At 36.0% G+C, this 16,288-nt stretch overlaps 1 protein-coding gene across 22 annotated transcripts in view; it reads right to left on the bottom strand.

Annotated features, from left to right (window-relative positions):
• CLASP2 (cytoplasmic linker associated protein 2) overlaps positions 1–16,288 on the bottom strand; it is a 164,019-nt gene that overhangs the window by 70,623 nt on the left and 77,108 nt on the right. For all 22 annotated transcript variants that reach the window (XM_046658508.1, XM_046658527.1, XM_046658583.1 and 19 more), the window contains 6 exons: positions 9,608–9,678; positions 7,094–7,153; positions 5,955–6,032; positions 5,136–5,303; positions 2,996–3,051; positions 1,521–1,694 (listed from right to left, as the gene is read on the bottom strand). In XM_046658508.1, coding sequence (XP_046514464.1) covers positions 1,521–1,694; positions 2,996–3,051; positions 5,136–5,303; positions 5,955–6,032; positions 7,094–7,153; positions 9,608–9,678 — 607 coding nt within the window. The remainder of the gene's footprint in view (positions 1–1,520; positions 1,695–2,995; positions 3,052–5,135; positions 5,304–5,954; positions 6,033–7,093; positions 7,154–9,607; positions 9,679–16,288) is intronic.

Here is a 16,288-nt window from a genome sequence, read left to right as displayed (position 1 = left end):
TTATGAATTAGACTTTATCATAGGAGTGTATGTAGAAGAAAATCCATACTATATATAGGGTTTGGTACTATGTGAAGTTTCAGGCAACCACTGGGAGTCTTGGAATGTATCTGCATGGATAATGAGGGACTACTGTATTTACGAATCTTTCAATTTGCATTTGTTTGATTACAACTGCAGTTCAACATCTGTTCTGTGTTTTCTGTGCAATTATGATATATGCTTTTCTTGATATATGTAGAATATTTTTCTAAAAAAAAGCTCATTTGTTTTTCATAGACTTATTAAAACTTGTTGACATTTTAGCTTTTTTTTGTAGTATGTGGCAAAAGCTTTTTCCCTTTTTGTTTCTAGCCACTTGATTTTATATTTTCACACTTAAGATTTAAATGAGGGACACTTTCCTCACGATTTTTTGGCTTTTATGTTTAGAAATTCCTTCCCCAACTTGAGATTAGATGAATACTCAACTACTATGTTTTCATCAAGTTAATTTACATTTTTGTTCAACTTTTCAGTCATCTGGAATAAATGGCTGTATGGTGTGAAAAATAGTTCTAACTTAAATTTTATACCAAATTGTAAACCCTATGTCTAAATACCACTTACTAAATAATTTATCCTTTCCTCACTGAATGTGGTTGTGCCATCTTTGTCATGTACTCCATTCATACCTAAAATCTCTGCACTTCCTATTGTGTTCCAATGATCTCCTTGACCAGTGTTCCACCAGTACTACTCAAGAGAAAGAAAAATGAAGCACAAAATAGAGACCAGCAAAATGGATAACCAACCTCAAACTTTTGTTTTGTTTTGTTTTTGTTTTTGTTTTGAGGAAGATTAGCCTTGAGCTAACATCTGTGCCCATCTTCCTCTACTTTATACATGGGACACCTGCCACAGCATGGTTTGCCAAGCGGTGCCATGTCCACACCCAGGATCCGAAGCGGTGAACCCTGCGCTGCTGAAGCGGAACATGGGCACTTAACCGCTGCACCACCAGGCCGGCCCCAACCTTTTTTTAAACTTTTAAAGTTGATGGACATAAAAAACAAAACTCTGAATAGTCTTGAGAATATATTTTTAAACTTTGATTATGACTAAGTCTTTGAAGTTCTCCTAGATCCCCAAAAGGATTTAACTTTTGGTAAGTGAACAGAAGTAGGAGAAAGAGAACAGAGAAACTGGATAGAAGGCCAATATCCTTCACAAACTTCCTTAGTAAACCATGGTTGGATGCGGCAGTAGTGCAGAGCTGTGAAAATTCTATAGGCAAATCATGAAATCAAGAATTGTTCCTCTGATCAAGATGGTTAGGAGGAGGAGAAGAGGTAAAGTGGAAACAAGGCAGCCTTTAGATACCGCAGAACGACGTCCCAAGTATAGAATCATATTAAAACATATGGACTATCCTTAACTAGTAAGAATGAAATGGAAATGATTAAGATATCACCACCATCCTGACTTCACTGAGACCAGGGAGAAAACAACATACAATTTCTTATAATTAGCTGTCTTACCTAATGATGCATAGGAACCTGGATTCAGGGCACCTGCACCTAACCGCCCGCTTCGTACAGACTGCCCAGCAGCATGATGTGCCTTGGCACCAGCAGCAGCATTCACATCAATGTCACTTCGTGAACGCTGAAGGCTTCCTGGAAGAGAACTGGCTTTGCTGCTGCCTGCTGATACTATAGAAAACAAAGCAAAGTAACCTATATTATTTAAATCACTGCAAACAGCATGAAAATTATATAAACTTAAAACCACCATGAGCTAATCCATGATGACCAATGGTCAAAAAGAAAGCAGTGGACAGATGGACACTAGAAAGTAGTCTACAGTGTTTTAAAGTCAGAATGCCTCAGTCTCAATCTTGTCACAACTAAATCTTCTTGGACAATTTTTTCAATACTTCTCTGCCTCATTTTCCTCTGCCATAAAATGGGAAAAATAATTATACGTTGTAAAATTCATAGGACTGTTTTGTAGATGGAGAGATGATGTTTATGACTGATTCAGGAAAATGAAGTACAAGATAAATAAATGACAGCCATGCTATCTTTTTATTATCAGAAAAATGCAAACAGAACTAGTCCAAGAGTAGGATTAGTCAGAAAATAATGCATGTTCTGCCACTCTTAGGCAATGCAAATTAAGTCATTAAATTTCTGGTCTTCCGTCTTTCAATTTTAAAAACGAGAAGTGTTATAAACTGTGAATTAGGATCCATTAACAGGCTGTGAAATCAACTAAGTGGGTCATGGCCAGAATTTTAAAGAATGAAACAGAACAGGAAACAGTGCATCACAAGTAAGGGTAAGTAGTGTTTCATGGAACTTTGAATTATACTACATAAGTATACACATACACAATATACTTCATAGTATATGTATATTGTATGTATGTAATTACATACACTACAATGTACATATTATATGTAGTAATGTATATGGCATACAAACACAAGTACAGTGTATATGTGTAGTATTGGGTTAGTATGTAAAATTATTTTCTCACTGTCCGTCACATCAAAAGGTTAAAAGTTTAAAATAGTTTAAAAATTACACTTTAAAACCACAGCAAAACAGTTTAAAAGCTACTACTTTTAAATGTGACTGATGACAAGAAAATCATTTTACATAGTAACTTTTACTCTATATATAAAGTAGCTTTTACTTTATTAAGTAAAACATGCTATAACTCTTACTTAAAAAGACAATTTACAGGCCCGGCCCTTTGACTGAGCGGTTAAAGTTCCACATGCTCCGCTTCAGTGGCCCAGATTCGCGGGTTTGGATACTGGGCGTGGACCTATTCCACTTGCCAGCCACACTGTGGAGGTGTCTTGCAAACAAAAAAGAATAGGGGAGGATTGGCACAGATGTTAGCTCATGGCTAATCTTCCTCAAGCAAAAAAAAAGAGGAGGATTGGCAGTGGATGTTAGCTCAGGGTGAATCTTCCTCAGAAAAAAAGAAAAAGACAATTTACCTCTTCCAGCCACAGTTGATGGGTTTGCCGTAGACCATTTAGAAGAAAAAGGGCGACTGCAAGGTAAAAAGAAATGCTTTTAGTAAGAAGATGGAATTTATCACTCCTTTGATAATTAATGAAAAGTACTGAGTTTTCTGAAGAGTTGAGAAGTACTCCTAATTTTAATTTTCCTTTTAGACCTCACTTTAGAAGAGTTGTTGTCACATATCAATGGTATCTCAATTAACTGTGAAGCAAAAAGGAAATAACAAGCAATGAATAAAGACTAAGCTCTACAGAGACAGGGAGGGACCAGAATGCTGTTGTTTACTCTGGTCCTGAGCACACATCACAATGCTCTCTATAGAGACTCAATAATAGCACTCTCCAACACTTGTATTCTGAGATACTTCACTTAGAAGGAGAGAGAGGTATGTTATTACTAACACATAGGCAACTAAGCATAACCAAAGCTTCTGTCACCTAAGTCATAATGGCTGTGGCCCTTGGCAATTCATGCCCTACCAGGTAGGTATCACACTGCTTACAGCTGTGCTAAGTATTAGTGCGTGGGCAACAGAATAAGGGTAAGACCCACTGCCGAGGATAACATGTATGATTAGAAAGCAAAACAGCTCTAAATCATCTTTAAAAATCCACCATCTCCCTTAATATCTTTTTTTATTATTTATCTTTAATTATAATGATACCCTGCAGGCCACAGATAAATAATATACCTAAGGATGTAAGGGGGATCTGGAAAGTATAAATTTTAAAGGTGGGGGAAGACAGAAGCAAAATTCCCAAACATGTTAATGTCAGGCTGCAGAAACATTCTTTAAGTTACTATTATCAAATGGTAAATTTGGTAGTTGGTTATTAAACCCAGTATCATATTATTTTATAACTGTTCCCTAAAATTGCTGCCTATTAGATTGAGGCAGACCACTTACAGGTTCACAGAATTTAAGGCTGTTTATGTATAAAGACGTTACACAAGACTAAGATAAAATATTTTCTTTAGATACTTGCTACTCAAAGTATGGTCCACAGACAAAAAGCATTGACCTCACCTAGGAGTGTGTAAATAATGCAAAATCTCAAGCCCCATTCCAAATCTACTGAATCAGATTCTGCATTTTAACGAGATCTTCAGATGATTCATAGGTATTTTAACGTTTGTGCATAGTAAATAAAAGTAAAGGGGGAAAAAAAGCTCATGCGGGGTGCAAATTTATCACATTTAAATAGAAGTTTAGATAGGTAATTATTCCTACAGCAATTATTTTTTGAATATCTACTTTTATTCTGAAAACTTGTAAGTCACTGGACTTTAATACAGTACTCACAGGACCCTGGGAGTGCTTCCTTGAATTTTGTGCCCTACGTGCCTCACTTGCCTCACCCTGGTCCCAGTCCTGCATGAGAGAGCTGCCAAGGCAACTAGCAGTTTTTGTGGGGTCAAGATCCCAAAGAGACAGGAATTACAGAGAGGTAAGCTCACATTTTGTGAGCTGCTCTTCCCTGGGGAAATCTGCAGATACTTGTGGTCACTGCTAGGGAGCAGAGAAGGCATCAGAAATTTTAGCAATCTCACAGGGCTAGAGAGACAGAAAATATGGTTAAGGCTGCCACGGCTGCAAGGATTTGAGGTGGCCAACATAATAACAAGAACAGAGTTACAGAGAAGTGAGTCAGATACTAGATAATTTTGCCCCCTTGAGGGATTTGCTGAAATCTTAAACTGTGCAAGAGGTGAGGAAGGGAAACTGGAGTTTTTTTTATCAGTCACACAGTGCTGTGTCAGAGTTCTGAAGATGACTTCTGAATCTCCATTACAATTCTTCCATTAAAATACCCTAGAAATGGGCCACCTACTGTATGAACTATTTTTGAGGTATTAAGAAATGTTTATAAATCAGTGCTTCCCAATCTTTTTCACAGACATGAACACATAGAAACAAAATTTGAAACACTAAATACTTAAAGAAGTTATACTAGCATGTAATCCAATCCTTGAGAGACAACACACCAAAGAATATAAGTACATTCAAGTCTTTCTTTCAAGGCTTTAAGTGAAAGCAAGCAGATATTCAACCATCCAACCTGAACTTTGGGGAGAGGAAGAAATCAATAATTATCATTTATATGACCTTACTTGAGACTTTCTTGTGAGCTAGATGAGGATCTGTCCGATTGTGGAAGAGATGCTACACTGCCAGAACTCTTCAAGTAAGTTTGAAGACTTTTCTGATAAGAGGGCTCAAGGGAATTATACAACGTTTCTGCTTCACCAGGGAAGTGGTTTCTAAGACCCATATATGTCCTGTAAAACAAGCGAACAAACAACAAAGAGAAAGAAAAGCACATAATGTAATAGTTTACATGATTAGACATTAAGAGTAAAATGTGTACATTAGGGAAGAATGAAGATGAACCTACAGGTTTTTAATACATTCACTACGTGTCAAGTGATACTTTCTAAATTTAACAAGTCTTGGTGGAAAGACGCCAGGCTTTTGAGAAAAGCAGATGTCAGTTCAAAATCTGGCTGTGATCCTTATGGTTTGCATGACTGGATATATCTCCAAATCTCCAAACTTTAGTTGCCAACCTATGGCAACATCACCTTTACAGGATCATTTTAAGGATGAGAAAATAACATGTACCAACTGCCGCACAGTCTATCGGGTACATGACATAACGCTCAATAAATGATAGCTATTTTTATTCACAAAGAAAGTGAGTATGTTATGATGGAATAGGAGTACTGATGATTATACAAATGACAACAGGAAGTAAACTGAGACATCTAGCATAGATTTAATGAAAAAAAAGTCAATCTCAATTTTACTAAAGAGCTAATCAAGTAGAATACTTGGGACACTTCTGATATTTTCATTCTCCCAATATGATTCCTTTCAAAGAGAAGACCAAAGCATGCTCAAACTGTCACAAATATACATTATAGACCTACTTTCTTGCCTCCACTCTGGCCTCAGCATCAGCATCGTGAATTCCCTTCTTAATAGTTTCAACCAAGACAGCTGCATGTCTATAAAATAAAACATCTTTAGAATCATGTGTAAAACTATGTATTTCACGACAAATGATACTCACTGCCTATATGTTACACATCAGTCACAAAGGGTAGGGGAGGTAAAAAGATTAATTAGTGCATAATAATAAATCTAAGATGGCAAAATTTTCAAATAATCCACCACATACTTTCATTCATGTATGGTTTCCTTCTGACAAGTCAAACATAATTAACCTGAAAATAATTATTTTTATATGGAATCTAGATAATGTATAAATATATAGTACTTAAATCTTAAAATTTTAATGAAATAAAAAAAGCCTTCTGTGTGGTTCCTCACTAACCTACCAATGTAGAAAATTATTTGTTAACCATACGATCACTAACGATCTGACTAAACTGAATAGTAGCTGTCATAAAATAACTTAAAGAAAATTTGGAATTATATCATGGCTACATTAAACAACAAATTCTATTTTTAAAAAAAAGGCTGTAAACAGATTTAACGATTTCCATGAAAATGGAAAATCAACATATTCAATGTAAATGTAGGTATAACCCAAGCTTCAAACTTGAAACTAACGAGAAATGTAGCCACGCAAATAGCCAGTGACCAACTAGCTGCCCACACATTTTCCTCTTGCTCATTGAAGAGCTACATTAGACGCTGCTCAGTATATACTGGACCTATGACATCTGACGGCTGGTGTGGAGAAACTTTCCAATGAATCTCTCTGTTTTTTAAATCTCTTTCCTCTGAAACAAGTGCCTTCCTTCTATCTTAAATGATGCATTACTTCATTAACTGCACCTGAGGAAACCTATCTCACATGACTGCAGATAACGTTTCTAAATTTTTGCCCAGTTTAACCTGGAGTATCTTATATAACCCATTCTACTTGAGACCCTCACTCACCCCACAAACAAAGAAGAAAATCATACTATTCATAGCTGCAACAAATAAGAGGAGCACCACACCACAGCTTTAAATAATGCAAAACCAATACCATCAACTTCTGAAGAACTGGTGACAATAGGGAGGGGAGGGAGGTAGGAGAGGAAAAGTTCATGCATACCTTTCCAATGAATGAGTCTGCCACTCCTGTAACAACAAATCTAAAAATTCAAATGAACGCCTAAAAAGTAAACATAACTAAATGTTATAACATTATATTGTTATATTAATTTATAACTAAATGTTAATTAACACTATCTTCTATAATACTGCACTTTGTCTTAAAGTATAAGACATGTTTATAGATATTGTAACTGCCAAATACTTAGCTTACTTTAAGGCTCCAACTACTCCTATGCTAAATAGATAAGGACCTTAAGAGTTCCCCATAATTTTAACTTAAAACGTTTGTCTGACATAAAATTTAACAAATTTCATTTAATTCAAAACATACTTATCGAACACCTACTATGCACTTGAGATTGAAGATATACAATGGTGACCAAGAAAGATGTGATGGATCTTCCATTTCCACATTTGTTTCCTTAAATATATATGTATATGATTTTTAATCATGTATTTATATATTTTCTCCTAAGCCTCTACATCTTAACTTCTTCAACTGTCTCATTCTTGAGCTTCTCTTGTTTCTTGGCAAATAATGGACACAGCTTTCTTGGCATTTGACACAGCTCTGCCCTGTTTTTCCTCTATTAACACTTTTTCTCTACTTGCCCTTAAATAGGTGCTCACCTGGTTGGTGCTAATCTGAGCCCACTTCTCTCATTTTATAGTCTTTACTTGGGTAATATCATCTATACCCTTAGCTCTGACTACCAGTTTCACTTCTCACATCTAGTCCAACATCTCCAGCATTGGTTCTTCAACCCAGCTGTTAAGTCAAAGTTTCGACCAACTCATAAACATCTCTGCAAAGGCAGTGAATGTCAACTCAAATACCACATACAAAAGAACAAATTAGTTCTTACTCTCTCAAATCCACTCTTCTAACCCATATTGTGCAGATTAGAAAATGAAAAATAGGGAGGTTAAATTAATTAGCCCAAAGTGATAGGTCTGGGACTTAAATCCTGGCATCATGACTCCAGAGCTCATAGGCTGACTTGACATCACTTCCCTCATCCATATCCCATTATAAAGTCTCATTTCTACACCTGAAATCTCTTGAATTTATTTATTGAATTAAATCTCCTTCAATCAATAATCATCAATATAGTGCTAGTTCAGATCCTGCTTCTCTTACATGAGCTATAAGAATTCCTACTTAATTAAACTAATGCTTCTCACTGTCCCTTTTTAATCACTGTTCATAGCTGGAATGAAAACTAGGATGGATGACATTACCTCCTCACCAAAAACTGTCATTTACAGAACAATGTAAAAATTTCTCTTCAGGACATTCAAAGCCCTCTATGCTCTAATTTTGACCTATTCCTGTTCCTCTGCCCCCATCAGCCTCTTTTCCTACAGAAATCTTCCATTTATCATGTGTTGTGGCCTCAGTGGCCTGTCTGATGGCTCTGCAGCATGTGGCACAGCTTTACATCTCTGCTTAGGCTTAGGTTATGCCCCACTCACTTCCCCTACAGGTACTGAATTGCTCTCCATTTTCAAGGCAATTTTATGATGCATTTCCTGACTCCTTCCTTCTCTGTTACATTCCTATGTCTCCAATTATCATTTTCCTTAATGTAAGAGATTGATAAACCCTTTCTGTAAAGGGCCAGATAGTAAATATTTTAGGCTTTGCAAACCACATACAGTCTCTACCTCACGTTCTTCTTCTTTCCCCCTTTTTAACCACCTTAAAAAATATAAAAAACAGTCTTAGCTCGTGTGCTGTACAAAACTAGACTGTTGGTCAGATGTGGCCAGCAGGGCATCATTTGCCGACCCTGACAGAAGAGAGAGGTGATTGGGTAACTGTCACCAAGACCCTACATCACTTTAAAGGTAATAACGATGTCATATTCAGCTTCTTCCTAACATTCAAAGTATTTAAGTTACATATATCTATCAAATATAAAAAAAGCTTTTACAATATTCTTAAAAAACAAACGCACAATCTTGTTTTTGCTGTCTTTATTATTGATGATGATAGTGGTGATATTAAAAATTGAAGAAGTCTAAGAGGAGAGAGAGAGAGACTGACTGACCACATACGGCTGTGTACTCTATTCTCAACACTACATTCAATTCTACTAATGTGTGTCTCATGTAATCTTCACAATTCTAACGGGTCAATATCATTAGCCCTACTAACATATGTAGACCCTGAGGCTCAGAGTGGTTAACTAATTGCCCAAGGTAGGACAGTCAATCAGTGGTAGTTGTGGGACTCCAGCCGAGGCCTGACTCTAGACTCCATATTTTCTGAAAACTAAGCAACAAGTGGCCAAATAAACCAAAGCTCACAATGACAAAACTGAGAAACGTGGGTAATCATAATAATCACTTCACTCCTTTTCCCTTATATGACATAAGGTAAAAGAAATTTTACTAAGGTTTCCAGAAAGCAAGAAAGTCATGACAGCTAATTTTTTGTACCAGACTAAGAATTAAACATAATGCAATATTAACGCTATACTAAAAAAAATTCTTTCTCAAAACTTACCTCCTCACAGGAACTGATTTTGATGTGCAATTGCTTGTTATTAAAGGTATAAGTCTGGGTACATGAGTATGCTGAAAAAGATGTTTTAGAAAAGGTTGAAAATACTGTGCACTTCACATAAACTCCTCTTCTATTTGCCTTACATTCAAGTATTTAGTTATATTAGAACAGGACAAAAAGACCAAAGACTCAGATTTTGAAAAAAATTAAGACCAGTCAAAAAGTTTTCTGAAATTAAAATAACAGAGATGATGATACAGTTTCAAAGGACAGGTGTGGCTGTAATATTGTAATAAAGACAAATTCATCATATAACTGCAAAGAACTGTGAGGACAGTGTAATTTTGGGGGAGGGAGCACTAAAAGGCACTGGGCATGTATTTGTCACATTTTCTGAAGTACCAGGGCTACTGCTGGTAGAGGAGAACAACTGCTATGTCATCAAAGCAGGTAATCAGAGTGACTCTACATACCTAACTACTGGGAATACACTTTGAAATAGTTATTTCAACTAAACTTTCACTCTGGCTGAACCATAGCTGGAATTTAGGTAAAGTTCAATAGATATAATCTTCTGATTTCTATTAGTAATTCTTAGACTCTTCTTTATTCAAGCAAACACTACAAAGTTCATAATAGACATAAGAATAAAAGAGTAATCTAAGCATACACATTGGATGCTTTATATCTCCTATTTTTCTTCTGAGCTAATGTACAGGTTGGGTTACCTAGGAAGCAGGCTCTGAGAGGGAGTTTAGTGTGCAGGATATTAAGAAATGCCCTTGGGATCAATACCTGTGGAAGGGAGGAGAAGGAAGCAGAAATGGGCAGAAGAAGAAATAGATCTCTGATATGGTCCAAGGATATCTTTGCTCAAAGCCATTAGGGAGCTCTGGAGCTAAAATGGCCCTTCAGAGTAGTCTCGAATTGGTCCAAGATGGCCACACCTTTAGACTTGCACATCAATCAGTTATTGAAATGTGGGTCATACTGGGAAGGGGCAAGACCTTGGGAATTCAGCTCTCTGCAGCTGAGGCATTTTTTTTTTTTAAAGATTGGCACCTGAGCTAACATCTGTTGCCAATCTTTTTTCTTCTTCTTCTTCTTCTTCTTCTTCTTCTCCCCAAAGCTGCCCAGTACATAGTCATATATTCTAGTTGTGAGCTCCTCTGGCTGTGCTATGTGGGATGCCACCTCAGCATGGCTTGATGAGCAGTGCCATGTCTGCACCTAGGATCCGAACCAGCGAAACCCTGGGCCGCTGAAGTGGAGCGCAGGAACTCAACCACTCAGCCAGGGGGCCAGCCCCAGAGGCAATTCTTGAAGGGGCTGGCAGCTGCAGGGTGTCTGCTGATACTGTTTCTAGTATTGTGGAAACAAGTGTTTCACTGAAGGAGAATGCCAATAGCACATCAGTGTCTGCCACAACTAACTCAACCAAAATAAAGGGAAAACTTGTTTCAGCTACTACAGAAGAAAACCATGCATAGACCTGAAGTTGCTCAAGATAAGACTAATAAAAGAGAGTGCTAACCTGCATGTTACTCAACTGTTAGATTCAGCATGGAAAGGTTCTGTGGACCTGCTCCCCTAGAATATCTAGAAGAAACCATTCCCCAAACATTACTATGGAGTTAAAGCCCAAGAAGACTCCCTAGCCACAACACACTATATAGGAGGTCTCACCTACCATGCTTCTCCTCGATCTCATAACCTCCCCAAAGTCTGACTGCTGATTAACTCACATCCAACACAGTGGCAGGGGTAGGGAAAGAGACTAACCTAACTATTACTACACCATTTTCAGAGGGAGCTGTACCAAAGTAAAATAAAAAGGGACCCTCACAATTACAGATGAAGCATTCAATCACATAAGCTCGGAATAATTTAGACTTTTACTTATTACACAAGTTGACAACTGAAAAAAGAAAAGCTTCTCTGGAATTAAAAAGAGAATCAGGTATCAAATAGAGTTCTCCAAGGAAGTAGCCCCCGGGGAAACACACAAAATACAGAAAACACGAGATAATGTTAAAAAAAACACAAACCCCACCTGATTTGCATTTTCAGTGAGATAATGGGATAGCATATTAATAATGTGAGACAAGCTCATAAAAGTTAGAAATTTGAAAACAATGCATAAAATGCAAAGCCTAAGAATGGCAAAATGGGAACTGTCAAGAAGGTAGGATTTAGAGGAATTTTTCCTGACAACACATACAGCTCTAAGATGAGACAAAAAATTATCCAAGAAATGATAAATGACATGAGGGCTCCAAAATCCATATAACAAGAGAAACAGAAGAAAAAAACTTGGGAAAGAAAAAAGAAGCAATAAAAGAAAAACAATACATGAAAATTAACATAAGTTTAAAGAAACCTCAATTTTAGTCAGAAATCCTCATCCACTATGTAAGGCCAGCACTAATGAAAGACGATCTACTCCCAGACCTGCTGTGCGGAAACTTCTAACACAAAGAGACTATCCTATAAAGCTTCCTGAAGGTTTTTATTTTCATCTTTTTCTATAAAAGAATCAAATGGTACTCTCTTCTAGAGACAAGAATAAAAAGTTAAGAAAATAACTGAGTGAAAAGCAAACAATTCTGAGGGAAAAGAAACGTGAACCTAAAGTCTAATTTTTTAGTTCTTGTGTAAGGGCAAAGAAAACCCATTTCAAAATATGAAAAGATAAATACACACGAACACTGAGAACACACGTTAAAACCAAACAAAAATCACCCAGAACCAATTAAAAAATGAGAAGTAAAAGTTTACTAATAAACACTGCTCGGAATCAAAGCAGGAAAAAACTATGATTAATTTCAATTGCTGAAAATGAAAATATCTCTTTGTTCAATTTAATTTAAAGGTTAAAGGCAAAAAGGACATGAATGAGATAAAATGTATACTTTTTAAAAGGCAAGGGAAGAAAAACAGAGGTTTTATTTTTTGACACTGACAAAGAATAAAGAACGTCTAAGAAAATAAGAAGCAGATAAGAAGAAACCACAATGAATAGAAAGCAGAAAAGACAGAAAAAAAATACTATTTCAGGATGGTTAATAGTCAAAAACTATGACCATACATAAAGTATATAAAGCAAGAACTGTTAGAAAAAATGAAATTGACAAAAACTAGAATCAGAATTTGCCTGTTAAAGCAGCTGTTTAGGAAATGAGACTGTAAGGAACCTGAATAATCTAAGTATCAAGCTAGACTGAGTGATGAACCAAGTATTCTATACTCTGTAAACGAATTCCATATTTTGCAAATGCTAAACAACTACCAAATGGATCAAAGAAACTGAAAAGGCATTTAAGAAACGGACTCATAGAGTTATGAAAGTTTACTATATGAAAATGGTGTCATTTCAAGAAAAGACTGATCTGTAATTCACAACATGCCATTAGGTCAACTGGTTTTGTATTTGGGGGAAAAATCAAGTTACATATCTATACTTCACACAGAAATAAAATCCAGTTAGAGCTAAACCTAAGGAACAAATTAAATTTTAAAACAAAAAGTTTTAAACAATTGAACCTTTTCATAATTGTGAGATGGGGGAAAGTCATTTTAACTATAAAAAAACTACAAAAGGAGCATTGTCTCAATGTATAAAAATTTAAAAGTTCTCTATATAACAAATAACAGCTTAAACAATATTTGAAGAACTGACAGAGTGGTAGAAAATATTTACATATATATAACACAGAATTAATATATTTACAATATATAAAACGGTCTTAGAAATCAGTCAGAAAAAAATGCACAGAGTATAAAGTGGCAACCCATAAAAGAATTATAAAAGGAAAAAAATATCTAACGTCTCTAATAATCTAAGAAAAACAAAGTACAGTATGAAATAATATTCCACTTATTAAATTACAAGACCTTTAAGAGACTGTTAACACACAATGTTGGTAAAGGATGGAGCAAAAGGACTCCATAAACTTCGGGAGGAGAAGCGTGAGGACAATTTAGTGCTATGTCCTTTAATAGAGAACTGATTTAGACATTAAAAAGAATTATATATAGCGACAAGGGAAGTGGCCCAAGTCATTAAGTTTAAAAAAATAAGCTAAAAAACATATTACTTACATATATGTAAAATATAAATACTACATTTACATTTTGTGGTAAATATAGTTTGTACAGGCACAGAATAGAAGTTTGGAAAAGTACATACTGAATGCCTAGAGTGATTAGTTATAGAAGAGCAGAAATCAAAGGGGGAGATTTATTTTTTTAACTCTGTTCTTTTGGGCCCCTTCAAGATATGGATGATGAGAAATATTAAGAATTTGCCTGCCATCTTTTGTCACTGACTGTAACATTTTTACTGCTTCACATTTGCTGGTTACTACCTGTAACATGATTACACATACACACATGTACACATATGTACATGCATATGTGTATCTATTCAAAGGAAACATGTATGCAAGCATGTTTACTTTGTAATTCTCTATACTATTTAAATGTTCAATGATAACTATAATAACCATGTATTGCTTTTATTATCAGAAAAATAATTTAAAAGTGATTTTCCCTGGGGGTTAAAAAAATACCAATTATTCCCTGATCCCCAAACCTAATAAGGACAACACAAAGAAGGAAAACAACAGGCCAATATCACCGATGAACACAGATGCAAAAATCCTCAATAAAATTTTGGCAAACCAAACACAGCAATACATTAAAAAGATCATACACCATGATCAAGTGGGATTTATACCAGGGATACAGGGATGGTTTAATATCTGCAAGTCAATCAAGGTGATACACCACATTAACAAAACGAGAAACAAAAACCACATCATCATCTCAATAGATGCAGAGAAAGCATTTGACAAGATCCAATATCCATTTATGACAAAAACTCTCAATAATATGGGTATAGAAGGAAAGTACCTCAATATAGTAAAGGCTATACACGACAAACCCACAGCCAACATCATACTCAACGGGGAAAAACTGAAAGCCATCTCTCGGAGAACAGGAACAAGACAAGGGTGCCCATTCTCACCACTCTTCTTCAATACAGTACTAGAGGTTTTGGCCACAGCAATTAGACAGGAAAAAGAATTAAAAGGAATCCAAATAGGCAATGAAGAAGTGAAACTCTTGCTGTTTGCAGATGACATGGTCTTATATACAGGAAACCCTAAAAACTCCATCGGAAAGCTACTAGAAGTAATCAACAATTACAGCAAAGTTGCAGGATACAAAATCAACTTACATAAATCAGTAGCATTTCTATACTCTAATAACGAACTAACAGAAAGAGAACTCAAGAATACAACCCCATTCACCATCGCAACAAAAAGAATAAAATATCTTGAGGCCAACCCCATGGCCAAGTGGTTAAATTCGCACACTCCCCTTGGGCGGCCCAGGGTTTTGCCAGTTTGAATCCTGGGTACAGACATGGCACTGCTCATCAAGCCATACTGAGGTGGTGGCCCACATGCCACAACTAGGACCCACAACTAAAAATACACAACTATGTACTGGGGGCTTCGGGGAGAAGAAGGAAAAATAAAAAAAAATAAATCTTAAAAAAAAAGGAATTGGAAGAAATTGGAAGAAATTTAACCAAGGACGTGAAAGACCTATACAATGAAAACTACAAGACTTTCCTGAAAGAAATTGATGACGAAATGAAGAGATGGAAAGACATTCCATGCACATGGACTGGAAGAATAAACATAGTTAAAATGTCCATACTACCTAAAGCAATCAACAGATTCAACGCTATCCCAATCAGAATCCCAATGACATTCTTCACAGAAATAGAACAAAGAATCCTAAAATTCATATGGGGCAACAAAAGACCCCGAACTGCAAAAGCAACCCTGAGAAAAAAGAACAAAGCTGGAGGCACCACAATCCCTGACTTCAAAATATAGTACAAAGCTATCATAATCAAAACAGCTGGTACTGGCACAAAAACAGGTGCACAGATCAAAGGAACAGAATTGAAAGCTCGGAAATGAAACCACACATTTATGGACAGCTGATCTTTGACAAAGGAGCTGAGAACATACAATGGAGAAAAGAAAGTCTCTTCAACAAATGGTGATGGGAAAACCGGACAGCCACATGTAAAAGAATGAAAACAGACCATTCTTTTACGCCATTCACAAAAATAAACTCAAAATGGATCAAAGACTTAAAGGTAACACTTCTGGAAGAAAACATAGGCAGTACACTCTTTGACATCAGTCTTAAAAGGATCTTTACGGACATCATGTCTTCTCAAACAAGGGAAACAATAGAAAGAATAAACAAATGGACTTCATCAGACTAAAAGCTTCTACAAGGCAAGGGAAAACAGGATTGAAACAAAAACATAACCCACCAACTGGGAAAAAATATTTGCAAATCATATATCTGACAAAGGGTTAATCTCCATAAGATATAAAGAACTCACAACTCAACAAGAAAAAATCAAACAACTCAATCAAATAATGGGCAGGGGATATGAACAGACATTTCTCCAAAGAAGATATACAGATAGCCAATAGGCACATGAAAAATGCTCATCATCACTGATCATCAGGGAAATGCAAATCAAAACTACCCTAAGACATCACCTTACACCCATTAGAATGGCTAAAATAACCAAAACAAAAAATAACAAATGTTGGAGAGCGTGTGGAGAAAAAGGAACCCTCA

The sequence above is a fragment of the Equus quagga genome, chromosome 1 (genome assembly GCF_021613505.1).
Source record: "Equus quagga isolate Etosha38 chromosome 1, UCLA_HA_Equagga_1.0, whole genome shotgun sequence".
NCBI classification, from domain to species: Eukaryota; Metazoa; Chordata; class Mammalia; order Perissodactyla; family Equidae; genus Equus; species Equus quagga.
Note: the sequence above shows the minus strand (reverse complement) of the source record. Positions and strands in the feature narration are given on the sequence as shown.